Source organism: Amblyomma mixtum, chromosome 7, assembly GCF_055824585.1.
Source record: "Amblyomma mixtum isolate Tamu chromosome 7, ASM5582458v1, whole genome shotgun sequence".
Lineage (NCBI taxonomy): Eukaryota > Metazoa > Arthropoda > Arachnida > Ixodida > Ixodidae > Amblyomma > Amblyomma mixtum.
Genome location: NC_143018.1, coordinates 60,547,282 through 60,575,067, shown reverse-complemented (window position 1 = coordinate 60,575,067; position 27,786 = coordinate 60,547,282). Strand labels below are relative to the sequence as shown.

Genomic DNA, 27,786 nt, shown 5'->3' with positions numbered 1-27,786 from the left:
AAACGGCGTTATATGCCACTAAGCATCACGATTTGCGACCTAAAAGGGAAAAAATTTGAAAAAATGAAATTAAAAAAAAAACAATAAAATTACAGTACAGAGAGCAGAGTCGAACGGCCGACCTTCCATACGCAACACGTGCCTCTAATCCACTGCGCCATAGCGGCGATGTCAAGCCGCCGTTCTGAATGAATATTTATAACCAGCCTTAATGTGGCTGCTACCTGCCGGTGGGCGGCGCTGTCATCGCTGGCTGTACCGGCTGCATTTGGCGAACACGCTCCCCGGCAGTTTATTGGGGCAAGTCTCGAGCCCTGTATAGTCAGTACGTGCCTAAGTGCGTGCATGACGGCACGTCATGCACGTTACGTACGTTACCTTATAACAGTAGTATTTCCTGTATTTACTGTGCTAGGATAGGAGTAACCTAAGATCTTGAGTGTAAGACTCGAAGCACTAATGAAAAAAAAATGCATAAAACATGCTTCAGCAAATAACAGAGTAGTGATAATTATGTAGAAATGCGGCTTTTACGGGGACCTGCAATAATAACGATGACAACTGCACGTTTAATTTATCCGCATTCAATAGAGACGCTGTAGGTGGAGGGCAGGAAAGCTGTCGATACCCTTTCGTCGATTTTCGTTTCATATCCTAACATTCGCCTGACGTTTACTATCTTCATTTCAACACTTTACAATCACTCCGCTTTCAATATGTCATGTAACGGCGAATCCCGTCGTCTTAAGTCATCTACCCAACTTTCACGTTTCAAATAGAGCGTTTTATTATCTCTACCTTACGTTATGTCCCTCACTTTCTTCTCAGTTTCACCTGATATCTTAAAAAAAACGGCTGTCGCGATCATTCCTCCCAGCATGTTAATCGTATTTGTCGTTTTTACACTGTTGCTGATGCTTTCTATGATTATTCACTTCCGTGCTATTCAGGGACTCATAATCATGTAAAACGTGGGGCGACGAACCGCAACAAGCAAAATGCTCGAAAAAGGAACATTTTTCTATTGTAAAGTTTTCCACCGCTCTAATATTCTACCGCAGCAGCATTTTGCCGTGGTAGAATGTGGAGCAAATAACTTTTCTACGATAACTTGAATATAAACAAACGGCTGAGTTATTCTATTATCCCTCCATTCAGCGCATCGCGGTGTAAGGCGGAATTTCTTTTTTCCGGAGGCAAAAAAAAAAAAAAGTTATGCATGATTATATCATAAGCACCCACCTCTAGTTAGAGAGTTCTCTTTTTAAAAAGAACGGGAGGGGCCACTTAAAATCCCGTTAAAAGAGTAATTTTCTGAGCAGTCGCTTCCGTTGCCGCTAAGCGCTGGTCGGCGTTCAGAGTGTTATCATTCATGGTAAACTTTAGCGAAAATCACACGCCACATGCAGGTGTCTCTTGCTTTGTACTCGATGGCAGTAATTTTATAAATTTGGAAGGTGAATTTGACCTCACAATTTTTTTTTATTCAAAGAAGCCAAGAAAAAAATTGGTTCCGGCCCAAACATGCTAGGACACCCTAGCATAGTTGACGCTAGATAAGTTTGTCTCGTCGATATAAGTATTTGCATTAGGCTTGCTTATTTGCGCCGTGAATCTATTCGAGCTCATTAAATAAATCGATAAACACCACATATAGGTGCCAAGAAGACACGCTTTTATTAATGCGAAACCATTAAATGTATCTGTCGCGTCAGCAAAAAGCGTCTCCAAAACGTGTCCGCACGATTACGCCGTTCTCTGAGGATAGATAAATGTGTGAAAGTGTGATTGTGACAGATAGTGTGCGTTAAAATGTTGCCGTAGGAGAAATCTAGTTGATGAGATGTAATTAGTTAAACGAGAAAAAATACGCTTAGGCGTCAAAATAGTCATTGACGTCGATAGAGTACATGGACGTCAGAACAGCCACGGACGTCGATATAGTATGTGGAGGTTTTGCTTTCGCATTGTTCCAATGCGGCTTGCCGCAGTGATGTCAAAGTTTGTTTTTTTATTATTATTCCACCTCCTTCCAGGTTCGGTATAGCCGTTCCCCAGCCGTACGGTTCCACCGAAATTCTGGGCGAGGTGCAGGTTCAATCAAGGGAAGAGGACTGTGAGTTTCCCTTTATATGCACCTGATAAGCATCGTACTCAATTAGCCGGCTTTAAGGCACGCGAAGCAAATACATACGCGTGCTTTTTTTTTCTTTTCTTGTAGGGAGGAAGTACTTCGAAGGCGATAACTGGAGGGTTCATCCAGACTGGTACCTCATCAATTTATCACTCATCATACATCTAGCGATATTTGTATACCTGCCTAACTTACCTCTGTACTTGTTAACTTTGATAACGGCGATCATCGGAGCACTTGCCGGCGCGCCCTATAGCTCGGCAGTCCTGTTTTTCGAAGCGCCCTCTTTGCTTGCAGGGAATACTGTGTCGACATCTACAGCACGTACGACACGCCCGAGACGATAATCAGAGACTTTCTGGAACGCGTCATGAAAGAACCCTCCGAAACTGCGGAACGCTACAAATGGAAGCCGGACTCTAAGAGGCAGTTCTACAACACCATGGTCTGTAAGTACACACAGTGGTGCAGGCGCTTAATGCCGGTCGCCGAATCCTCCCAGACATCGTATATAAAGGTGGATCTTTTTCATTTTGCCTTCGTCAAAGTAGCGTCTACGCAGCCACCCTTCCCGATCACATAAGTGCAGTACCTTGTTTTCTCTTACAACTTGCCACTTATCCTTTCAATGGGTCACGTAAGAGCGATACTGCGAGAGACAAGGAGGGAAGAGATAAGAGCCTTAAGAAGAGCCCTGAAAGACAAGTGCTCGGGGAGCGACGAACCAGCCTAATTCCTTTATCGTCGGTTTCTTTTAGTCTCCTTTGGAGCGTTCTCTTGTCACATGGTCCGCGATGCCTGCTGCACTCTTCGCACCGAAAGCTTCTAGGGTTACCCAAGGCGCCCTCTTTGTCTCGTTCCTGTTCCTGTGTATACGACCGCTATGCTTAATGTGGAGCAAGATCATCAAAGCTCCTCTTTTTTTTTTTTTCTTGAGGGATACAAAGTTGCCAGGAAGGCTGAGGCGACTCCAGATCGATGCCATTAGGGAAAGAAGGGACCATTCTGTGGGAGCCGATTGTGACGCGCCAGCAAGTGTTCTCACGTCTAACCCCCCGCGCTCAGAGTTTACGAACGCGAAGTAAAGCCCGCGGTGCTATCGGTGCTCGGAGATGCTTTAAAAGGAAAGCAGCGACATTGGCGTTTAACCGAAGACTTCGGAATTTTGAGGATCTAAAGCCTGGCAGGTCAAGCGGAGCGCGCCATTTTTGTTCAGCGGAAGGAGCCAGCGCTTAAAACCTTGTGCGCTGGGCACGTTAAAAGCAGCCATTTAACTCATCGGAGTTGACGCCTTTTCTTTTTCGTTTATTTTTATCTTCCGAGATCCTCCGCTACAAGCAGTGTAAAATCGTTATGGTTAACTTAAACAAATGGTCCCGGAAGTTTCGCCAGCTCTAGGGAGAAAAATTAATAGCGATTAGTAGTGATTAGTAAATTAGTAGTGAACGAGAAAGCAAGGATTATGGACTTTTTGCGCAAGTTTCATAAAACCTGACTGGCTGAGGGGATCCTGCGACTGCCCTAGATTATAAGCCTCGTGATGTCGCCATTTCGAACGGGAATGAACAGTCGCGTTACGAACGGTATTTAAGCAATTTATACTTCACCATAGTCTCTGTCTGCTTGGCATAGAATATTACTGCGGCCTCTGTGAAGATTACTTCACTGCTTGGCAACGTTTTATTTTTCTTTCTACGGCTATGACGGCCTAAAGATGCTCCAGCGAGAAAGTAGCACAATCGCCTGTAGTTCATTCTAACCATCGGAAAGAAGTGCGAACAAATACCCTGGCCGAGCGCGCTATTTCGTGAAACCGAAGGTTGACATAGCGTGAAAAGTGAAGCACATTCAAATCACGACGTGATCTGAAGCCGCAAGATGGTGGCCACGGCAGGCATAGGTATCAGGTAGTGAGGAGGGAATTTAAACTGGCCGACTCTCCTCAAGCGCGAAAACACTAGAAATCTCGCTTTGTCTGTTGTATTTACAGTTTTTGGTTCGAATGGACTCTCGTCCGACAACGGTGGCTCCGCATGCTGTATAATTCTGTGGTCATGAGGCCCGAGGAGGCGATGCGCGTTGATACTCGCGAAAGCCTTACACTCGGTCCTTCCTCGAAGGCTTGACAACCGTCTTCTTGCCTAAACGACACATCTGCATTCCTTGCCTCTAAAGGCCTGAAGACAGCAAGGAGGTGATTGGGACTCCCTGAAAACCGTGTAGTTTTACGCTGCGTACGGCACATTGAAGGCTACTTCGAGGTCTTAACGATGCAGAGACTAGAGGCGACCGCAGTTCAGCCACGTGTCGTCGTCGAAGGTTTCCGATCCTCACACCGAGTTCTTGGCCAAGTACGCGGCGGGCCGGGCAATTTTCTTTTGGTTCTTATAACTAAGCCCATTCTACTCTTCGTTAGCAACAGGTGCCGCCGCGGTGGCTCAGTGGTTATGGTGCCCGGCTGCTGACCCGAAGGACGCTGGTTAGATCCCGGCCGCGGCGGTCGAATTTCGATGGGGGCGAAATTCTAGAGGTCCGCCCAGTGTGCGATGTCAGTGCACGTTAAAGAACCCCAGGTGGTCGAAATTTCCGGAGCCCTTAACTGCGGTGTCCCTCATAGCCTGAGTCGCTTTGGGACGTTAAACCAACATAGGCCATAAATCATCTTTGTTACCATCAAGGGACGCCTTAAGAATGTTGCTCGCCACCAGCGTTCGTTCTCATGGTGAACAATTAAGAAGGCTTGTTTCCCCTGTATGCTCCAGCAATTGTACTGCGTACACCGCTTGGACATAGAGACCTCATCATCGTTCACTACTCGATTTCATTAGATCAGCGAACCTTTTCTCATTTATTTAAGCATCCTTATCTATCATTGCATATCGTTTTATGGCCTGAGGCAATCAACATCGATTTAAAAAAAATGAACCATGGGACACTCCATTGAAATACTTAACCACTGAAGCCGACAGCACACCCCAAGTGCTTAAGCCGATGAGCCGCTCATGGCTGGCTTGCTGAGATAACATGCTAGAAACAAGAATAGGAGGCTGCATCCGGGCAGTCATCGTGCTCGGACCAGGGAACAATTTTCCTCGGTTTTCCCGCCGCGATTTCTACCCCGCAGATGCCATATAGCCCTGCACAGAATGAACAGTCCATCTAGTTGTATTGTCAGGTGCTTGCACAGACAACCTCAGAACCAAGGCCAAACATGATCACCTTACCGCCGTGGCTCAGTGGTTATGGTGCTCGGCTGCTGACCCGAAAGACGCGGGTTCGATCCCGGCCGCGGCGGTTGAATTTCTTTGGAGGAGAAATTCTAGAGGCCCGCGTACTGTGCGATGTCAGTGCACGTTAAAGAACCCCAGGTGGTCGAAATTTCCGGAGCCCTCCGCTACGGCGTCTCTCATAGCCTGAGTCGCTTTGGGACGTTAAACCCCATAAAACCAAACCAAACCATGATCACCTTATACAGACTCGTTGTCTGTAATAAGGGAGTAATTACTCATTGGCATCCACCTAAGCGCGGCCATACGGCTACGAAGGAAAGCTATACAGCTTTCTCAGAAACTTCGTAGTTAAAGAAAAATTCGTCCTGGTCCGGGGTTCGAACCCAGGACCATCGCTTCACCGGAGCAGTCACTCTACCAACTGAGCTAACCGGGACGGCAAGCTTATGGTAGGGCGAGAGCGAATTGATCAATAACTCGAAGTGGGAACAGTGTTGGTCAAATGTTTAGGGGAATACCCCAAGGTGGAGTAAATTTGTAATAAGGGAGTGATTACTCATTGGAGTAATTTACTCCACCTTGGGGGATTCCCCTAAACATTTGACCAACTCGTTGTCTGATTTGCAAACGCGGAGATATTGAAGAGCTGATGGTTCGCCCTTATGGTATAGCCAGAGACCTTTGCAGCTAGCGCGAGTCTAGTGTTTAAGTATAGTGCTTAACTTTTGTCACACTTTGCTTTTTTAACGACAACAATTATTGCTGCCACTGTTGCGATGTTTCTGCGCTTGTCCATGTCATGTCGTCGAGTGTCTTTAGCGTCGCCCTTCTCTGCTGCCGCGGCTGGCAGGCGACAAGGAGCTCGTGCAGAGCCTGGTGTTCGACGCCAAGGTGACCAGTCCGGAGAAGATAATGGCCCGCCAACCTTCCAAACAGCTCTACTCCCATGTTTCAAAGTAAGCACCGCCATTCTGTCTGCCCACGGTTCGCCGCGAATAACGAGGAAGGCTTAGAGGGTAGTCCTCAAGGTCTCGTCAAGGGTCACCTAGTCACCCAGTAACGGAAGCCGCAGGACAGATATCTCAAGTTAGGAGCTTCTCCTTCATCACAACTGGTGACAAACAGTGCCGGTCTAGGCAGCAAAGTTAAAATGTCTCTTGTACTTATACTTGGAGACAAAATATTGTGCTCCGTCTTTTATAGCTCGCAGCCTAGACATCGACTTTACAGCTTCCGATGGTCGTAGGCTAGGCCGTGGATCCGCGTTGTTTGGTTTATTTTCTGATAAGAGAGAAGGATATGTGAAGGGCTACTATGTGCAAAAACTGGATGACTTAGTATGGATCCTTGCTAAGTAGTATGCATTTTTGTTAGTTTTACTTATGATAACCAACAGGTAATCTTCAAGCCTGTAGCCAGTGTTACATGGCTACAAACCGCTCAGTAGTTGCGTTCGCTCTATGTTCTTTATTGTTCGGGAGCCCATTTTTTCTTTATTACTAATGAACAAACAATATGCAAACTGTGGATAATATTCAGCGGACCCTCGCTTAGAGCTCGCTTCTAATGCTCTGTTGGTTTCATTGAAGGCCTGGCGTTGCGTGTGTGACCTTGAGGCGCCCTCTAAGTCTACTTATCAGAGGGGAACTGAAGGCGGTAGGTGGCGTCACTACAGGTGCAGTTTAATCTAATTAAAGCTGGTAGCTGCTTACAGCGCGGAATCTTGCTCAGCCAAGCCAGCTGTGGTTCCCCCGACCATAACTGCGTGACGTTTGCATCTTGGACCTGCACATTATTTGCAGTGCGCTCACCCTTACGCCTCCGGTTTTCCTGCTTGTGGCTTGGAACAGTGGCGCTATTTAATTTGAAATTTGAGAAAAAAACACCTCACGAACTTCGGACAAAAAAAGACAAGCAGTTACAAGCATGTGCATGCTGAGGATGTTGGCGCAAAAAAAAAAGGGAATATGAAAAAACTTTGACCTGTGAAACTTCGTTGTCATAGGCATTCAGTTCGACTGTTCCAAGCCGTTAAAGTTTAGGATGTGATAATCCTGCCGCTACTTTAGGTGGTACCCTAAGTCATGACAGACAAGTAATAGCTTGAGAATATGAGTTGTTGCTATTAACTCGTTCGGGGCACGTTTAAGAACGTGCATAACCTACGTATTTTCTTCTTTAAATCAGGGAATTGCCTTGGACACACTGAGACACGACCCATAGTGCTTTGTTGTGATATGTATCGCGTGCCTGAATGTTACACTTTTGCCGAGTATCAGTGTACGTTCTTTAGTAACTCGGTTTTTTGTTGTGCTGCTCAACCAGCTATAAAAGCCACTATAATCGACGGTTGCGTCATAATTGTGCCGGATGTTCGCGCTGGGGCCCTGCATATTGACAGAAGTGCTTTACGGTCTGTCGTGGTTGCTGTTATGAACGGAGCGGAAGTGATTTTTTTTTTTTTTGTGGTGAAGATATTTCGGAATATTTTTAGGGGGGGGGGGGGGGGGTGCTGAACGCACCTGCCTCCCTTCGTCAGTTATGGTACGCAGTTGTAGACTGTGCCGGCGTGAACATGTTCGCGAACTTTCATTGTCCTGTGCGGTGCGCAGCACGCACGGACGGCACCAAAAAGTAAGGTATCGGTAGTTTTTACACGGCTGCTCAATGACATCAAAAGGCGCAATACTGCTGATAACATTAGGGGGGGGGGGAGGCGCCGTTCAAGATGGCGGCGTGCGTCGTGTTCCCATGTGAAACGGCATCGGCAGTGACGTTGGTTAGTGGGCTGGTGCTCTCGGAGGCACAAGTCGGAGGAGAACGGAGAGCATACGAGTGAAGGGAAACCGGAAATACATAAATATTTTGCAATTAATTTGACCCCTGCTGTTGTACGTTTAGGAAATATTCTTGGGTGTGCGTAGGACTGAAGGCTCCCCGCAGTCTAGAGGACCTTTCTCGTGATATCGATTTACGGCGGGCTCAGGGTACCTTTAAATTTCGCGCTTCTCATAAAGAGCTCTATATGCTTAGCATTTCAGTCGTTCTCATGGTGTAATCTTCGGACATCTCGACGTAGGCTTCGTTGTGTACATCCTGTTGAGTGGCGCGTCACATACACATCTTATGCGTTGCAGTTATTGTGTTTTGTCTTTATCACTAGCCAGACGTCCGTTTTTCGTTCATCACTACCTTTTCAATTATTTTAAATCAACAAACTTTATTTCAAGGTGGTATCAGCGGTTATGCAATGAGTTGAGATATGTCAGAGCGAGATATGTGACGTGAACACCTCCTTCAACACTTGCCTAATTTTAGAAGGTTTCTAACCTTTCTATTATATCCTTAGTAGTGGCGGCTTTTTGTTTAGCTTGTAATATTTCTGGCTTTTCCGACGTAGTTTAAGCTTTCGAACATAGAGGAACAAAGTCCCAGTCTGTGCGTTGTAAATTAAGTTAATTATTTTGAAGAACAGTACGCGGTTTTCCTTGCCTTTCGTTTCACGGAGCATTTGTCTATACTTTGTGGAGGTCGCCTTCTGTCGCACCTAGTGGCTGATTTAATTGCGTTTTGATTTTTAGCGCATGTATTCGTATGCGCTTTAGGCGGGCAGTTGTTTTACCTGTTGGCGTGCTTTACGCGGCGTTGATCGTGTCATGGTTGTTCCGCGGTACTGAGTTCTTTGCTAGCGTGTGTTGTGTTTTTTTTTTGCTATGTCTAACCTGTCCGTTGCCAACGCTTGCTTTCCTTGCCCATTGCAGTTAGCACAAACGCTGTTCCTGGAAGTCGCGCATTATGCGCACGAACACATGGAGCGTTATTCGCGGGAAGACGCTGTGAAATCGCGCCCTTAAGACTTAGGTCATTGCTGTTTCCTGTTAGTTTCAGCTGCGGCGGACTAGTGAATGTCTGAAACATTGTTTTTGCCAGGTGCGGCGGCGAAAGCGACTTCGAGTAAAAGCTTGTGGTTATTATAGTGTGCTGACCGCACCGGATGGCTCTCTACAAGTGCGCGTTTCTCGTAACATTGTCTCTGCTCGGCAGTAAAGGTTCGACGTGATTACAAAAATACAAAAAAACGTGAAATAAAAACCTCAGAAGTACTTTCCTGCGGCATTCCCGCTGAGAAAATCAGATGGTTTGTACCACACCGCCGCACCGATTATCTCTGTCAGTCCCTACAGTACCTGCTTCCATTTCTTCTGAACGACTATGAAAAGAAGGATGTATATTTCGAGACCTACAGTAAAAAACAAATGCGACAGTATTTTGTAACCCACTAAACAACCTGTGTAAAATAACCATGCTAACTTTGTATTGTATGTCAATTCCGCTATGTTTTGTGATGTTCAGCAAGAATTGAGGCCGTACGCCGATCACCTGAAATTCTCATTAACAACGATTGTTTTGTTAATAATTGTACTGTATAGTTGTTCTAATGATTGTAGGAAGATGTGTACTTACACTGTAATTTAGTTTGTAACCACTGCTGCTTTGTATGGGCCCCCAGGCACCTTTCAAGCTGTCGTAGAACAGCTTTTACGCCTGGGGGCCTTCAACCTCGAGTTGAAAATAAATGAATTGAATTGAATTGAATTGAATACCAGTTTGTATACAATGTTGTAAAACTGGGGAATCATAATAGCCTTGACTATTCGTAGTTTGGAACAGGATTCAATAAGCGAACATTATTCAGGCTAGCGATGAAAAATCAGCTGCGTCAAGTCGCAATTTCTTCAACGCGTCGCATTTTTTACGATACCGATGACCTCCGGGAGTCACTAAAACCTTTGTGTAAACAGATCCACGCTCTAACCTTACATCACTCTGCTTTCTCACTATAGCCGCGTTTACGCGAATGCGATGCAAGTGCGTCGGGTTTACTTCTTGAGGTGACGTATTTCTGTAATAGCTGCATCAGTCGCTCTCTCCGAGGCATCTTTTGTCGCCTCTTTTGCTTTTTCTGTATATGACCCTAGCCTGACTTTCCGCCAAAGTCTTACGAACTCGAAGTCGTGCATATTACATTTCTCATTTCTCACATAAACTCGACTCGACACGATGGAGTCAGTCAGGAGTCAGCGGGCGTGTCGAGTTCGAGGATGAGGAAGAGGAGAACATTTATTGACCGACCCCTACAGGAGGAGACTCCTCAGTTCAGTTCGAGTACGAAGCGGTGTACCAGCAGCGCACTTACCTCGCATTCGTAGTAGCGAGGCTTGTGTGTTTGTGCTTTGCCGTTCTTTTTCTCTCCCCCACCCCCTCTTAACTAAATCTTACACGCTGCGTGACGGTAAGTAGTCCATGCTTTCAGGAGTCACAGGTGAGAATGCTAACCTTTGCTTTTTCTAGTTGTTTCTTCAATGGTGTCTCAAAAGATACTGTGCAGTTTACTGGGTCGTGTCTCAGTTTGTAGATTGAAAGTGACTGGTACATGGGCTCAGTAATACGAGTAAGAAAAAATAAAAAGGCTAAACGAACTTCCTTGTTGATTGCAATTTTGAAGTGAGGTGTGGGAAAAGCCTTTCGATCGACTGTTCGGATAGTGAAAGGCGCTCGACACACTGCACGTAGAACGCGCATAGGTCTCATACTCGGAGAAAGAGCGAAAACAAATCGAATGCCTATCGAGTGCTGATCGAGCAGGAACTGAATGTAAATCGAATGCGAATCGAATGCGAGATTACACGAATCGAACACCTGTGGATAAAATAATTTAACCATCAACGGATGTCATTTTAGTGGGAATTGGTTTTAGATTCAGCGCGAGTGAAATAAAAATGGGCTTGGATTGAGGTGCGAATTTAGTGCGTTGCGGGTGCAGACTGAGCACGACTCGAATACGAATTCAAATGCAGGCACGGAATGCAGTGCGGATTTCGTTACTCACTAAGAACATGTGGTAAACGAAAAACGGACCAGACAGGCCCTGTCTTTAAGTCACGCTTCGGGTTTGAGATACACCAATTTTTCTTACGATTATGTTAACCTACAAGGTATCCATAGCTGATACATTGCCGAATAGTCGGTCGAACGGCTTATCGCTCATCATTCGATATCCGACGGCGCTCAACGATCGCGCAAACCCCAGTCAACGCAAAGAAAGAAGCTTGCGGCTTCGCCGCCATCTTGGTCCAAGGCAAAACCCACTTTCGTACTGAACCCTGGCGTTTCTAACCTGTCGTTGTGTGTTTGGTGTGTGTTAGCCCCCTTCATAGGCTTCTGGCCTTATTACCCAGGTAACGTGAACCTTTCTACCGTGTTTTTCTCTGTGTTGCGCTTACGTAAGAACTTCGGGAGTGGGGATAAAAGTTTACCTTTCTTAGCAATCGCGCATGCTTCTGCATGGACAGGAACATCAGAGATCACTTCGTAAAACCAGTAATTTAAACTGCGCCTTTTAACCTTAAACCAGCATATTCAAGTTGAAACCTCCGGCCGCATAAAGAGACAAAAATAATATCTACTGGAAGGAAGCAAATAGGATTCAGCTTAACATGGGCGAACTAGCAGATCTCGGTGTTTTAGCGCCAACAGGTGGCATATGCCAGCGTTACATGTTTTGCTTGACGCCTAGTGGAAAACAGGTACGTATCATGTGACACAAGTGACCTGACGCGGACCGCTAGAAATGCCACAAAATTTTAACGTAAGCTCTACGCGCTTGTTCTAGCAGGTAAATTACAATTTCTAAGGACACTGCAGCTTTTCTACCCAGTTTTACACTTTTCTAAACGCTCATACATTGCCCTACCGCTAATTCTGCTGGCAGCGTACCAATTCTTCGGAGACCACTAGCAGTGTTTAGTGTGCCTAGACATCTGTAACGGAAAACATGTTTGTTTTTCTGATTTTCTTTATTGTCTCTATGCTTACACGTAATACTAACACAAATAATTAGAAAAGCATCGGCGTTTGGTGCACTTCTATTACGCTGTGGTATGCATGGGATCAACTGGCGACTCGTGTAGGGTAATTTATGTGCGCAAAAAAAGGGACTGCGCATCGTTTGAGGCTGTTGTGAAAGCACGCCGCTGTGCGTGTCGCGCGACCAACGCAGAGACACGACTTTCAAGAGCAATGGAATCGTGATGACTTTTGTGGCTACGAGGAGCGGTTTGCTGCGGTTCACGGACCACCGTAGTGAGGAGGAAAAAAACAGCAACTCCGAAAAGTGAGTACTGACTGAGTGAATGTGAGAGCAAGCGAGTGAGTGTGTGAGTGAGAGTGAGTCGCCGAAGAGTGTAAGAGTGCGTGCGTGTGTAGTGGGGGAGATGGGGGGGGGGGGTCACCGGCGAATTAACTTGTGTAAACAGGGAAATGAGAGGGAAATAACTAGAAGAATAAGAATGGGGTGGAGCGCATATGGCAGGTTCTCTCAGATCATGAATGGTAGCTTACCAATATCCCTGAAGAGAAAAGTATACAACAGCTGTATCCTACCGGTACTCACCTATGGGGCAGAAACGTGGTGGCTAACAAAGAGTGTTCAGCTTAAGTTAAGAACATCGCAGCGAGCTATGGAAAGGAAAATGATAGGTGTAACGTTAAGAGATCGGAAGAGGGCGGAGTGGGTGAGGGAACAAACGCGGGTTAATGACATCTTAGTTGAAATCAAGAGGAAGAAATGGGCTTGGGCAGGGCATGTAATGCGAAGGCAAGATAACCGCTGGTCCTTAAGGGTAATGGAATGGATTCCAAGAGAAAGCAAACGTAGCAGGGGACGGCAGAAGGTTAGGTGGGCGGATGAGATTAAGAAGTTTGCGGGGATACAGTGGCGGCTACTGACAAAGGACAGGGTTAATTGGAGAGACATGGGAGAGGCCTTTGCCCTGCAGTGTTTGTAGTCGGGCTGATGATGACGATGATGATGATGATGAAACAAGGAAAGGGGTCAATTTACCGACCTTTTGACTGTTCACAGCTTGATTGAGTGCACGTGCGAATTGGACTCTGCTGCTCATGCGCAGTAGATGCCTGCTTGAAATCCGCCAATCAGAACGCTGCTGGCACTGTCCAGTGTAAATATTGGGCTGCGTCCAAAAAGGACAATTATGACAATGTCTGTTGCATTAGCTCCAGAAAGGGGGGGAAGGGGGGGGGGAGGCACGTGGGCTACAGAAATAAAAAGGCTGTTTCGGCGACCTCGAACCGCCCATCACTGCGCTGCATTCATCTTGAAGTAAGCAAAATAGAGGTAGTCACTGAAATATAGCTGATGAACTTCCTGTGTGGGTTTCTAAGTGGACACAGGCCACCACCCACCGCGGGTTCGAGCTTCGCGCGAGCCAAGGGCCCCGATCAGCCGTCACCACACACACACTGGGACACCGCTGCAGCGCACTCAACCTCCGCTGGGAGGAGGGCGATTCGCCGCAAAGAAATAGCCTCCAAGTTCACAAAGGAGACGTTTATTCACGTCATCCTTCAGCAGTACACACATACTCAATCGTCACCCCGTCCCGGGGGCGCGCGAGGAGCAAGGCTCCGCTGCGCGCACGAAGCGACTCGAGCAATGCGCGCCGCTAACACGCCGCTGCAGGAGAATGTCCCCGCGGCAGTGCTGTGATCTCTCTCGTGTCGACCGTTGGGCCGGTTGCGAGAGAGAGTGGGCAATCAACGCAAGGTACGCCTGTCAGAGGTCGCTGGACCCCGCCGGACAGGCTCGAGCCGCTGCAGGTCAGAGGACACGTGCGGGCGAGCAGCGAGCTCGAGTATATGCACTGGTCCGAACGGCAAAGGCCGGCACGGACAAACAGTAACGTACGCACCTTACGCTGTCTCGGAGGGATCTCTCTCTCTGGGCCCCGCTCGGACGGTCGCGCCGTGCGCGGCCGCCCGTAGCGGGTCCCGATTTCCCGCCAAAAGGCGCCAATGGCAAAGGCCGTTGGGGAGCCGGGGCGGAGCTGTGGCTAAATAACAGTGATTAGTCACCCAGCCGCCTCTCCACCGCCTGAGGCGGGAGCAAGGGAAAGAGGAGAAACAACGCGGGAGGCCGGAACAGCCGCGCAAAGGCGACGGCGGAAAGCCAGGATTCCCACAAAGTTTCCCCACATTTACATAGAAAAATGAAGGAAGTTTGGTCACTGCGGGCTGAGGAAAAAACGAAGTTCTGAAACAGGTTTTCATCTTTCTATCTCTTGAGTTGCTATTAACAGTGCTAGCATTTTTGCTTTGCTCACATTACGGGTAGGAACCGCTCTCAGTCAAAACAATCAGTGCACCTTGCATTCATTTTTGAAACAGCGCAACAAAGACGGGACGTGGAAACTGAGGGGTAAAGACAAACAGGCGCTGACTAACAACTGGGTTTATTGAAAAAAAACACACAAATATATAGACAGAGTTAGGAAAGATTAATCGCCACCATAGTCAACCCATGCCACATGTGAAGCCAGATACCCAATCTCCCCTTCGGAAAGGGCGACCGATGGGAAACTAATGCACGTTGCGCCTTTCTCACGTATAAGAAAAGCTTCAATCACTTCTCGCGTCATCTTATCACAATGGCGGAACACGATATTGGTGTTCTTATAGTCGGGGGTACATTTGCATTTCTTGCAACGGAATGCACCTTTAGCGAGAGGGTCTCCTTCAGATTTTCTTTTTTCGTAATCTTTTTCGTGTTGACATTTGCACTTTCTGCAGTGGACCGCCACGTGTGACAGGGGGTCTTTTTTTCTGGTGTTGTCATGTTCCATGAGTCGCTTGTTGATGCATCTTCCTGTTTGGCCAATATATGTGGCGCCACACGAGAAGGGAATTTCGTATACTACCCCTACCTCGCAAGGTACATAAGGGGAAACATGGCGCTCAAGCGCACAACAACACGCACACAAGAGAGCTCTCTTGTGTGCGTGTTGTTGTGCGCTTGAATTACCTGTTTCCCCTTATGTACCTTGCGAGGTAGTGATAGTATACAAAATTCCCTTCTCGTGTGGCGCCACATATATTGGCCAAACAGGAAGATGCATCAACAAGCGACTCATGGAACATGACAACACCAGAAAAAAAGACCCCCTGTCACACGTGGCGGTCCACTGCAGAAAGTGCAAATGTCAACACGAAAAAGATTACGAAAAAAGAAAATCTGAAGGAGACCCTCTCGCTAAAGGTGCATTCCGTTGCAAGAAATGCAAATGTACCCCCGACTATAAGAACACCAATATCGTGTTCCGCCATTGTGATAAGATGACGCGAGAAGTGATTGAAGCTTTTCTTATACGTGAGAAAGGCGCAACGTGCATTAGTTTCCCATCGGTCGCCCTTTCCGAAGGGGAGATTGGGTATCTGGCTTCACATGTGGCATGAGTTGACTATGGTGGCGATTAATCTTTCCTAACTCTGTCTATATATTTGTGTGTTTTTTTCAATAAACCCAGTTGTTAGTCAGCGCCTGTTTGTCTTTACCCCTCAGTTTTCACGTCCCGTCTTGGTTGCGCTGTTTCAAAAATGAATACGTACCAACTTGCCCAAATTTCTGCTTTACTCACCTTGCATTCCTTCCCTCCTTTGGGCTTTCTCTTCCTGGGCCACTATAATAAATTCAGTGTACACTCCTGTAAACACGCTGCAGATTCCTAAGCCCACGAGCTTGCATAGCGCTTTTTAATATTTGCTTTTACAGAGACTGGTTACCTTTGGTGTCCTAGAAATGCTACAGTAGTGGTTATTTTGTTTCTTCGCAGGCCTTTCTACGAAGTTCACACGCGAGCTATCGACGAGCTTTTCTATCGGCGAGCCGTCGACTTTCACCAGATCAGCAACACTTCTTTTATATACTCCGTTCCTTTCGACGCCGGTGAGTATGATACATACTCTCGAGCCTCCAAGGCATCAGAATGCTAGCAGAGGGGTGCCTTATTGTTGATGTTATCCCTCTCTACTGGGGTCGAGGCCATGTAGATGGCAGCGGAGTGAATAACAGGCATTTGAAATTCGAATTAGTGCGCAACTGCTAAGTGAAAGGATGGTGGACAGAAGGCCATGACTATACAATATAACCTAAGACATTTTTGAAAGCGCCATTTATCGCACCTATCAAGACCATCGAAGGGAAGGCGATTCCAGTTCGGTGGTTACGGGGAATGAAAAGGAAGAGGAGAAGGGTTGTACACTTAATGATCGTACTTTGCAAGGGCGGCCGAACGCAGTCACAGAAATATTTAAAGCGAAAATGAGTTCATAATGCGCTACCGGATGTTAGTACAGCTTTTGCGAAATATTTTGCGAAAGAAGATGGCGGAGGGTCAACTTAAGATTTCATAGACGTGTAGAGGACGGGAGGAGGAACCAACGCTCCGGTGCGTCGGATGTAGGTCTATTGAGACGCCTCGCGCCTCTAGCGCTGCTCTTCGGTCACCTGAGACGCCTGGCACTTCCGCGCAGCGAGAGCGCGTGTTGAACTGATGCCGCCATCATGAAAAACGCCTAACCGCTCTGCGTTTTCAGTGCTTTTTCTGGCTTCTTCCTCGATCCTTGTCGCGTTATAGTTTCTTTTGTGAAAGAACCTCCGTGCTGTCATGAGGTGGCTCATTTGATCTCAGCCGGACCTAGCTCGCGTTCTCAACAGGTGTTATAATGGCAGTAAGTTATTTCTGATTGAAATGAACGAGTAGATCGAATGAGCAGTTTTGCTCCACTAAGTTGAAGTAATTATATCGTCAGCGTTACTACTCCACAGTGGATAGAGTAGAGTGCTCGAACCAGCTGCACATCAATTCAAGCATTATTGCTAGTTGTGTCTAACCTGGCAACATCTCTTGCTACGTGGTAATCAAGAAAACTTATGGGGCTGTTTATTTCGTTTAATCTTTAGCTCCAAATGCTCACATGAAAATAAACTAGAAAGTTTTTCTTTGCTCAGCCGAGAATCAGTGATTAAAGTAAAGGGATATGTGACTCCAGGCTTATCTTTTCTTATTCTAGGAATGAAACTTACTAGAATTTGTAAACTGTTTTTCTATGAATTTCTGCAGTGCTGTGGAAACACTACAAAAAATCCGCGATTTAATTGGGTGTGAAGCAAATAATAAGAGGCCTGGTTATATGTATTGTAACGGGGGGTTTATTACGAGGTACTGGGGCGACGGGAACAGCAACGGCAGCAGTCCGGAATCAGGTCGGCGAAAGACACACAAGCGTAGCGCTGGCCAAAGACTCTCGAGAGCACTGTCACCTCGTCTTCGTCTTCGCAAAACCATCAGACGCATCTTCTTTAGCCTTACAATCGCCCCGGGGACAAGAGGAGCCATCCTGGCGACTTAGGATGATGGCAAGACGGCGGGGTCGTAGTAGGGCTTGAGGCGCTGGACATGAACGGTCTCCCGTCCTCGGCGGCGGAGATCAGGAGACGGCGTGAGGGGTTCCACGACATAATTAACCGGAGAGGTGCGCTCCAGTACACGGTAGGGACCATGGTACTTTGCCAGAAATTTTGAGGAGAGACCGGGAGTGCCTGAAGGGATCCAGAGCCACACAAGTGCTCCAGAAGAATAGTTCGGTGAGGTTTGGTCTTGGTCGATGCGGGAGCGCTGGTGATACTGGGTGTCAGTCGTGAGTGAGCGGGCGATTTGGCGGCAGGCTTCGGCGTGTTGCGCGGCTTCGGAAACAGGCCGATATTCAGAGTCATCAGGGTGGTAAGGGAGAATTGTGTCAATAGTAGCAGAGGGTTGGCGGCCGTAAAGTAGGAAGAAAGGAGAGAAGCCGGTGGTGGACTGCGTAGCGGTATTGTACGCATAAGTAACGTACGGAAGGACTAGATCCCAATTCGTGTGATCAGAAGCGACGTACTTGGAGAGCATGTCTCCGAGGGTTCGGTTAAATCGTTCAGTGAGGCCATTGGTCTGCGGATGATAGGCGGTGGTAGTTCGGTGAATCGTGTTGCACTCTTTGAGAAGCGCCTTCACCACTTCAGATAAGAACACGCGGCCTCGGTCACTGAGCAGTTCACGGGGTGCACCGTGACGAAGGATGAATCGGTGCAAAATGAAGGAGGCGACGTCCGTCGCTGTGGCAGCCGGAAGGGCAGCAGTCTCGGCATATCGGGTAAGGTGATCCACCGCTACAATAGCCCAACGGTTGCCGGCTGCAGTGTAGGGAAGCGGACCGTATAAATTAATGCCAACGCGGTCGAATGGGCGTGGAGGGCATGGTAACGGCTGCAGCTCAGCAGCAAAACGATGGGGAGGTGTCTTGCGACGTTGGCAGGGAATGCATGAGCGTACGTACTTCATGATGAAGGTGTACATTCCGCGCCAGTAGTAGCGCAGCCGTATGCGGGTATAGGTCTTGAAAACTCCCGCGTGACCATTGTGGGGGGCAGCATGGAAATATGCGCATATCTCCGAGCGTAAGTGACGTGGAATAACGAGCAGCCACTTGCGACCTTCGGAGCTGTAGTTACGGCGATAAAGTAGGTTGTCACGAATTGCAAAATGGGCAGCTTGGCGGCGGAGCGCACGTGACGGGGAAGCAGCCGTCGGGTTGGCGAGAAAGTCGAGTAGGGAAGCGATCCACGGATCCGTGCGTTGCGCTGAAGGCATGTCGCTGAGACGAAACAAGGGCAGAGAAACGCCGGAGGTGGAAAAGGTGGAAAGGCTGGCGATCTCAGCTGGAAGGGGGCAGCGTGAGAGTGCATCGGCGTCTTGATGCTTGCGGCCGGTGCGATACACGACGCGGATATCATATTCTTGCAAGCGAAGGGCCCATCTAGCGAGGCGGCCGGAGGGGTCTTTCAGGTTGCAAAGCCAACAGAGCGCATGGTGGTCGGTCACAACGTCAAAAGGGCGCCCATATATGTACGGTCGAAACTTCGCGAGGGCCCATACAATCGCCAAACACTCCTTTTCAGTTACGGAGTAATTGCGTTCTGCTGGTGGGAGTGTGCGGCTAGCATAAGCAACGACGTATTCGTCAAAGCCAGGTTTTCGTTGGGCGAGGACAGCGCCGAGACCAACACCGCTGGCGTCCGTGTGCACTTCGGTAGGAGCGGCCGAGTCGAAATGGCGCAGAATGGGCGGCGCCGTGAGGAGACGGCGCAAGGTGTTGTATGCGTCGTCGCACGCTGGAGACCACAGTGATAAATCCGCACTTCCAGAAAGCAGTTGAGTCAAAGGCGCAGCAATGGACGCAAAGTTGCGAATAAACCGGCGGAAATACGAGCACAAACCCAGAAAGCTGCGCAGGTCTTTGATGGAGGTAGGTTTGGGAAAGTCAACCACAGCACGAAGTTTCGTTGGGTCGGGACTGACACCCTGCTTAGAGACAACATGACCTAAGATGGTTAACTGACGGGCGGCAAAACGGCATTTTTTTAAGTTCAGCTGCAGGCCGGCGTCAGAGAGGCAGGTCAAGACGTGCTTCAAACGGGAGAGGTGGGTGTCAAAGTCCGGGGAAAAGACCACAATGTCGTCGAGGTAGCAAAGGCATGTCTTCCACTTAAGTCCGCGCAAAATGGTGTCCATCATCCTCTCAAAAGTCGCGGGGGCGTTACAAAGCCCGAAGGGCATCACCGTAAATTCATACAAGCCATCCGGTGTCACAAAGGCGGTTTTGGGGCGATCGGCTTCTTTCATAGGAACTTGCCAGTACCCGGAACGCAAATCGAGGGAGGAAAAGAGTTCGGCCCCTTGCAAACAGTCCAGAGCGTCGTCTATGCGCGGGAGGGGATAGACATCTTTGCGCGTAATCTTATTAAGGCGGCGGTAATCTACACAGAAGCGTATGGAGCCATCCTTCTTTTTGACGAGCACCACAGGCGACGCCCATGGGCTGCTTGAGGGCTGAATGACGCCGCTCTGGAGCATCTTGTCGACTTGGTCTTCAATAACTTGGCGCTCGGCGACAGACACACGATAGGGACGTTGTCGCAGCGGTGCGTGGTCACCTGTGTCGATGACATGGGTGACAGTGGAAGTTTGGCCCAAGGAACTTTGATGTGAGTCAAATGAGGAGCGAAACTGATTAAGTAAAGTGAGAAGCTGTGCCCTTTGCGGCGCTGGAAGGTTGTCGTCGATGGAGCGAAGGAAAGCTTCGGTTGAGGAGGGATCGGGCGCAGCAGTAGGTGGGCTGAGTGCGGCTATGGAGAGGTGCGGCGCGTCGTCCGCCTCTTCGCGGATGAGCAGAGACGCGAATGGCTGTACAGTGCCGAGACATTCACCGAGGCGCAAGGCGTTGGGGAACGAGAATGGGTTAGACACGAACAGTACGGAGAGGCCAGCGGATATAGTCAGTACGGCGTATGGCAGAGGCAGGCACTTGCGGTGCAGAAAGATAGAGGACGGAGTGAAGAGGACAGTGTCGTCGCGAAGAGGGCCGCAAGAAAGGGGTACGAGGACTGAAGAGCAGGGAGGCAGGTCAATGTCTTCGGCAACGAGGGCCTTAACATAGGCACCAGAAGGGGAGGCAGTGTCCAAGACAGCTTCGGGCAGATGAGAGAACTCGATTTCAGCTCGAGCACAATCGATGATAGCAGCATGGCGCGATAGGAAATCCCAGCCCAGGATAACAGCATGAGAACAGCAGGGCAATACGACGAATTCGACGGCATATATGGTCCACTGGATGACAACGCGAGCGGTACACGCTGCTGACGGCTGGATGTTCTGAGCGCTGGCAGTGCGCAGTGAGAGTCCAGCAATTGGCGTCCTTACTTTTCTTAAAGAACTACACAGCTTTGCGTCCATGACGGAAACGGCAGCACCAGTGTCGACAAGCGCCATGACAGAAACGCCGTCGACGGAAATTTCAATGAGGTTAGCGGCTGACGGATGAGGCCTTTCGAAGTTCGTTGTGGACGCAGTTCTCGCCTCAGGAACTGCGGCGCCTAGTTTTCCTCCTGGTTAGCGGTGGGGCGACGTCGCATAGGCGAGATAGACCGGCGTCGTGGAGAAGAGGGCCGGCGGCTGGAGAGGGTAGAACGGTCCGGCGAGAAAGGACTTTGCGGCGGCGCAGCTGGCACAGAGTACTGACTTGGTGGAGGCCAGTACCCAGGAGCTTGGGGAGGAATTTCCGCGTCCGGGAGACGACGGCGGCAATGCCGAGATACATGACCTGGGAGACCACAAAAGAAGCAAATCGGCCGATTGTCCGTTGTGCGCCAATAATCGCTGACCCTTGGAGTAGGTCGACGGTAAGCCACTGGCCCTCGCAAATGCGCCGGAGGCGCATTATAGATTTGCGGCTGCGGTCTTGCGGCGACATCGGCATACGTCACTGGAGCCGCGACAGGAGGCGGTCTCGCGACGGCTTCGGCATATGTGAGCGGAGCCGCCACAGGTTGTGGTCTAGCGACAACGTCAGCGTATGTCAGCGGAACCGTGACAGGTGGTGACGGATGGGCCGGTGGAAGAGCCTCAGCAATTTGTTCTTGAATTGTATGTCGGAGGGCTGGAGCCAGATATGATGGTCGGTCGTGAGCGCTCGGCAGAAAGGAAAGTTGACGTGCCACTTCTTCCCGCACGAAGTCTTTAATCTGCTGTAGCAGCGATGGGTCAGGAGCAGGCGTGAGCCCAGCAAGCGACTCAACCTGCTGTGGCCGCTGGCGTGTCAGAATCCTCTGCTTGCGCAACTGCTCAAAGCTTTGACACAGCGTGACAACTTCAGCAACGGTACGCAAGTCGCGCGCTAGAAGCATCTGAAAAGCGTCGTCATCGATGCCTTTCAAGATGTGTTGGATCTTGTCGGCTTCCGACATACGAGCATTGACCCGTTTGCACAAGTCGACGACATCCTCAATGTAGCTAGTGAAGCTTTCACTAGCCTGCTGAGATCGTTCGCGCAATCGCTGTTCGGCTCGGAGTTGCCTGACAGCCGGCCGACCAAATACTTCGGAAAATTTAGTCTTAAAGGTGGACCAGGTTTGAATATCTGCCTCATGGTTGCGATACCAGAGGTTAGCCACACCGGCGAGGTAAAAGATGACGTTGTTTAGCTTCGTCACATCGTCCCATTTGTTGTATACGCTCACCCGCTCGTACGATGTGAGCCAATCTTCGACATCGTTCTCGTCGGTGCCGCTGAAAATGGTCGGGTCCCGTTGACGAAGGGAGCCGGCACAGATGACAGCCTGGCCCACTTGTACGGCCTGGTGTTGGACGTCCTCAGGCATCTTGCGCGTCGGGAGAGCACGACTACGGAGCTCCAGGGCCGATGTTTTTACCCCGCACCTCCACCAAATGTAACGGGGGGTTTATTACGAGGTACTGGGGCGACGGGAACAGCAACGGCAGCAGTTCGGAATCAGGTCGGCGAAAGACACACAAGCGTAGCGCTGGCCAAAGACTCTCGAGAGCACTGTCACCTCGTCTTCGTCTTCGCAAAACCATCAGACGCATCTTCTTTAGCCTTACAGTATATTTAATGGAGTGATCTAATTGGAGCACTGTAAGAGGTATATTGGCCGCCATTGCCGTAAGTTTTGTAGATGTGAAGTGGAAAATTATGAATTGGCTCCTTTTATTAAAAGGGTGGGGAGGGGGGGAGAGGGAGAGGCTGCTTATAGTGGAGGTAGTTTCGCTTTAGGTTGGCGCCGATCCGACTTTGGGGCCCGGGTCAGGACACGTTTTGAAAACTCATACTCAAACTTTCGGTGCACTCCATCGGCTTGGTAGCGTTCGGTGTGTCTTTAAGCACTGTCTCGTCCCCGTTGCAGGCACTCGGTACGCGGCGAACGACAACAGCCCCATCTACGTGACGGGTAGCCGCGCGGTGTTCCTAGGCTCTGAGAAAAAGGCCCCGGCGGCCGTCGTGGGACTCCAGATCAAGCACTCGGTCTTCGAGGAGAAGTTCCTCAACATTTCCTCCAAGGTGGCCCTCCGCGTTCCTTCTTTGCTTTTCTTGATAACTGCTTATTTTCCTTGCTTGCTAAGAGCGTGATTCGCTGCGCTACCAAGGTCACATCGACGAAAACTTAGTTTCTGTATAGATGCTTTTTCCGCATTAAGATGTTATTGCAGCGAAGCACTCTTTACAGAACCGGTCGAAGGAAATGACAGGGCAAGGAAATGCAATTTAGGAGCAAACACCCATCTTGCACGATGTAACTTTAATATCTCAGAGACCCCATTCCGGATTGGTACACAAAGATGGCTCAATCACTTACTCAGTTTAGGCTTAGCGTTCAAAGAGAAGAATGTTTGAACAGTGCGATTAGCTGTTGTCTGAAGGATATTAAGAAATGAATAGCAGACTGTTATTAACGAACACAACTGGAAAGGACAAAAAACGAAGACAATGGTCGTAGAGGAAATCAGTTAAAAAACAGGACGGAAACTTTGCATTGAAGTTTCACGCTGCATACTTTGAGCACAACAATGAATGGGAGACTTTTCTCTTGGTAACAAATGATCGTCTTTTCAGGCACTAATGCGCGAAGGAACCATCAGTTAATGATGTGTGCTAGCGTATCCCGTAATGAAGGTTGGCTTACTGTAGCGAAAAAAAACAGGAAAAATACTCCGACGAGCTTTACGTATGCGAATAATAGATTCAACGCTGATATACATCAGCATTGCCACGCCAGCTGCTCTTTGTTTTGTTGGGTCAGTCTTTGAAAGGTGTTAAACATTTATAGTAGGTGGAACAGATATTTATGCGTTAAAAAGAAAGAGATAAATAAAAAAGGATGGGAAGTCTATATGGCTGTCCCTGGAAACTAAATACGGTTTCTTTATGCCCTTTTGGAACCTCTGACTTCGCTGTTTCTTTTTTCTTCCCTTCTTTCCTTACCCACTTCCTTTCAGTGCGAGAACCAGAAACCCTGCTTGTACACCTGCGGGAACGAGGTATGCTAGAGATAAAACCATTCTTACCCACATGTTCGTCTGGTGCAACTTGAAACACGTTTTGTGGAACTAACAATTGATTGAATTTTTCGTTGCTCATTTCCACAGGCTCTCGACTGTTTCCTCCTGGACAACAACGGCTTCGTCATTGTGTCAAGCAACCGCACTCAAGTGAGTTGAAATTGGATTTTCCAGATTTCAGACGTAAAGTATTCCTCCAGGATCGCACAGCAAACGAAAGCAACCAAGGAGGATTTTGCCCTCTCTTTAACGTTCACTGGGTGGCAGACAGGGGAAATGGGGGGAGCGAAATAACAGAACCGGCTTAAAGTAGTACCGGCAGCAGATTTCTAGCCCTAGGTGTCTGTGTGGTTTTATCCCTTACTGTGGAGAAATAAAATCAGGAGAGCATCTTTGGCACTATCCGAAATGGTCCGTATTGGTCACGCGTCTTTGAAAGAAGAGAACACGTAAGAATCTGTACATAAGACTGGGCAGCCGAATAATGAAAATACTAGAAAAAAGCATGAAATTCACGCAAGGAATAGAAATGAACGCAAAAGAAACGTGGACAATGGCGCCAGGATTAAATGTTATAGCAATCTTTTTCTTTGACATTTATACTTCTCAGTGTTTCTTTAATTTGTTTCAATTTTTCCTGGGCTATTTTTTATTTTTAAAACAAGCGGCCAAGATTGGATACAGCGCATACTATACACAGCAGTTCGAGACATTTCACCATCACCGTGATGTGGCAGCACTCGTTAAATCTGGGAAACATTGTCCTGTGTGGTGGAGCTAGTCACTCTCTGCGCATGTTCTCATTTAGTTGGTGAAAAGACATGTGGAAGTGAAGTTCATGTGTTGCATTCCTGTTTCTCCTTTGCGATCACACAGGTGGGAAAGTTCTTCGGGGAGATAGACGATACCCTCTTCCTCTCAATGGTCAAGTACAACGTTTACAAGAGGTGAGAATTGAGCTAATATATAAGCCAGTTGATGACCTAATAACAGTGGCCAAAATGAAATAAGAAGAAAAACTGATGTGAAATTTTGTTTTTATTTTGTGATGCGCTTCTCAGGGTGCGAATATACGACTACCAAGCGATATGCAAGGACAAAGTCGTCCCGTCTGGGCCGGCAAACTTTCGGACAAGTGTAAGTAATAGTACAGTATATATTCATTACAAGCTTTCAGAGTGGCTGCCTGGGAAAAGTGTCGCGTGAAATCGGTAGCAATAACTATTCTGATGAACTTTTAAGTTCTATACAGAAGCTAATGGAAGGTACAAGTCGCGGATTTTGAAATCGTCTCAAACTGGGAAATGCCTCTTTTCTCTCTTTCTGTTCTTTTTTCAGCCGTTTCACGCCTTGTGGAACATACTGGCCTGGGCTTGGAAGAAGCTTGTTGTGTATGTTATGACCCTATTCGTTTTCTAGATGAAAAAGTTGATGTAGCAGTAGGCGCTGCCGTGAGATTGCCAAACCATGTTTCGCTTCTTTTCTGTAATACAGGATAGTAATGCATTTCGAGGTGTACCACGTGTTCAACTTGGAGTGGATCGTAACATCAAGTAAGCCATCAAACTTCAGTTTCTTTTGTGGAAAAGAGACGTAAATTAATTTAGGCCGTCGATATCTTTCGCATAATTCAAGTTTATAGAACCTTCCTCTGTGCGCTTGTTTTCGACAAACAGATTGCCCATTTCTTGTTACGTGTTGTATCTATGAAATTTTTCTTTTTATCTTTTATATGCTACACATTTAAATGTAACGACTCCTTCTAAAGGCAGTCAAGGCCCTTTCTTGTTTCTCGTTTGAATTGGAAATATTAGGTAACGCTTTTCCCTTTTCTTCATTTGTGGTAAAGTATGGAATGAATGGACAACAGCTATTAAAAGGCTACTCTGAGCTCTCATCTGTCATTACCTCTTTTGTAGCCGAAGAGTGAAACACGCGTATTGCATCAGCAGTGCCCCCAGTGCAAGGCCCGCTATTCGCCGTGCCGTATTTTATCGCGCAGTTACAGCAGTACTTGTTGCTGCACTACAGGAGCCGATAGCATGACAGCTGAACACTTTGGCAGATAACTGTCCATTCTAGGTTGTGCAGGGGAACCATATGACAGCTATAAGCTTCCTTGCATGTGAGCAAGTCTCAAGTGTACGCCAACCCTTAAAAAAAATGGTCTATAGACAGTCTATAGACTTCTTATAGACTCACTCTATTGCCTTCCTATAGATGTTTCTTTTTGTCCATTTATAGCCTATAGACTGTCTCTAGACAAGTCTACTGAAAGTGTATGGCCATAAATCTATAGATTGTCTACAGACTGTCTATAGCATTTGTATTGCCTATAGACTTTTTTCTAGGATTTGTCTATAGAGAGTCTACACACATTATAGATAGAAGTCTGTAGGCAGTGTATACTGTCTAAAAAATTTTTTTTTTCACAAAAGAAAACCTCATTATTCCTTTCAAGCATGATATCTTGAATTCGTTTAACTTTTGCTCTTATAAAAGCAAGTTGACATTAACACAGTATCAATGGAGAGTGCTTGAAGCGTTGTGCAAACAAAACCTAGCCGACAGGGATGATTATGCATCGCCGATTTTGTATCAGTGAGTGTGTGCCACTGATTGTATTCCGCCGGTTTTGTACGACCGATTGTGTACCGTCGTATTGTGTACCGCCGATTATGTATAGGTTATGTACCTCACTGACAAATGTTGGCACAATGACCGACGCAGATGACTATGACTACGGCGACTACGCGGCCGACGACGCCATCCCGATCCCTAGCAAGACGCGGGCGCGACCGTGCGACATGGAGATCGATCTGTACGAGATGCAACCCATGGAGCCCGAGCCCATCAAGGGCAAGCTGTCCAAGTGCAGCGACCGCAGCTGCGACAAGCAGTTCATCGTGCAGGCGGTGCCGTCCAGCAACCTGGTCATGCTGGCCGTGTTCACCGACTGCAACTGCACTAGCACTCCGGCCCCCCTCGCGCCGCGCGAGGTGGTGCCCGACGAGGCCATCTTCTGCAACCAGACCAGCTTGCCCAGGCAGAGGCCCGACGTCTGCATCAACTACCATGCCGAGGTACGTAGTCGTGACGCCTGTGGTCGTCGCCTTCAGGTGCTGCGAAGTCCAGAGGGCTGAGGCGTCCTTTCAAAGTTGCCTTTTTAGTCTTGTCATGTTCCGCCAACCTGATATAAGCAGCAAACTTCGTGACTTGAAACTGTGTGATGAATGCAAGACCACAACAACGAAAAAAAGAGACGGCATACAAGAGTATCTGTGTCATCCTCTTCATTTCACGGATGTTTGTCTTCCTTCTGCTAAGTTCAAAACAAAAGACCATTTATTCTAGAGTCACGTTTTCGTGAACTTCCTAACCTTATAAGTTCGCATGATGCTGTGTCGCTGTGAACCGACATCACTTGATACCCACTCCGTTACTTAATAAAACTGTTTGCTCTCTGTCCAATGCATCACATGACCCACAGAAGTTATTGTAGTTTCTCTCACTGTGAACTTTCCTTGGCTTTCTAACATGTGCTCCTATAGTCCTGGATCTTAGTGTTATGTTTATCGCATTGCCTTTCATACGCATCTGTCATGAGCCAAGACGA

At 48.0% G+C, this 27,786-nt stretch overlaps 1 protein-coding gene across 1 annotated transcript in view; it reads left to right on the top strand.

Annotated features, from left to right (window-relative positions):
- Positions 1–27,786, top strand: part of LOC149336230 (voltage-dependent calcium channel subunit alpha-2/delta-3-like) — a 168,980-nt gene that overhangs the window by 133,397 nt on the left and 7,797 nt on the right. The window contains exons 23-36 of the mRNA XM_089552755.1: positions 2,037–2,116; positions 2,222–2,267; positions 2,432–2,583; positions 6,215–6,320; positions 12,425–12,538; positions 16,053–16,165; positions 23,018–23,172; positions 24,108–24,149; positions 24,258–24,320; positions 25,047–25,117; positions 25,232–25,307; positions 25,509–25,561; positions 25,665–25,723; positions 26,901–27,253. Of these exons, the coding sequence (XP_089408881.1) occupies positions 2,037–2,116; positions 2,222–2,267; positions 2,432–2,583; positions 6,215–6,320; positions 12,425–12,538; positions 16,053–16,165; positions 23,018–23,172; positions 24,108–24,149; positions 24,258–24,320; positions 25,047–25,117; positions 25,232–25,307; positions 25,509–25,561; positions 25,665–25,723; positions 26,901–27,253 (1,483 nt within the window). The remainder of the gene's footprint in view (positions 1–2,036; positions 2,117–2,221; positions 2,268–2,431; positions 2,584–6,214; positions 6,321–12,424; positions 12,539–16,052; positions 16,166–23,017; positions 23,173–24,107; positions 24,150–24,257; positions 24,321–25,046; positions 25,118–25,231; positions 25,308–25,508; positions 25,562–25,664; positions 25,724–26,900; positions 27,254–27,786) is intronic.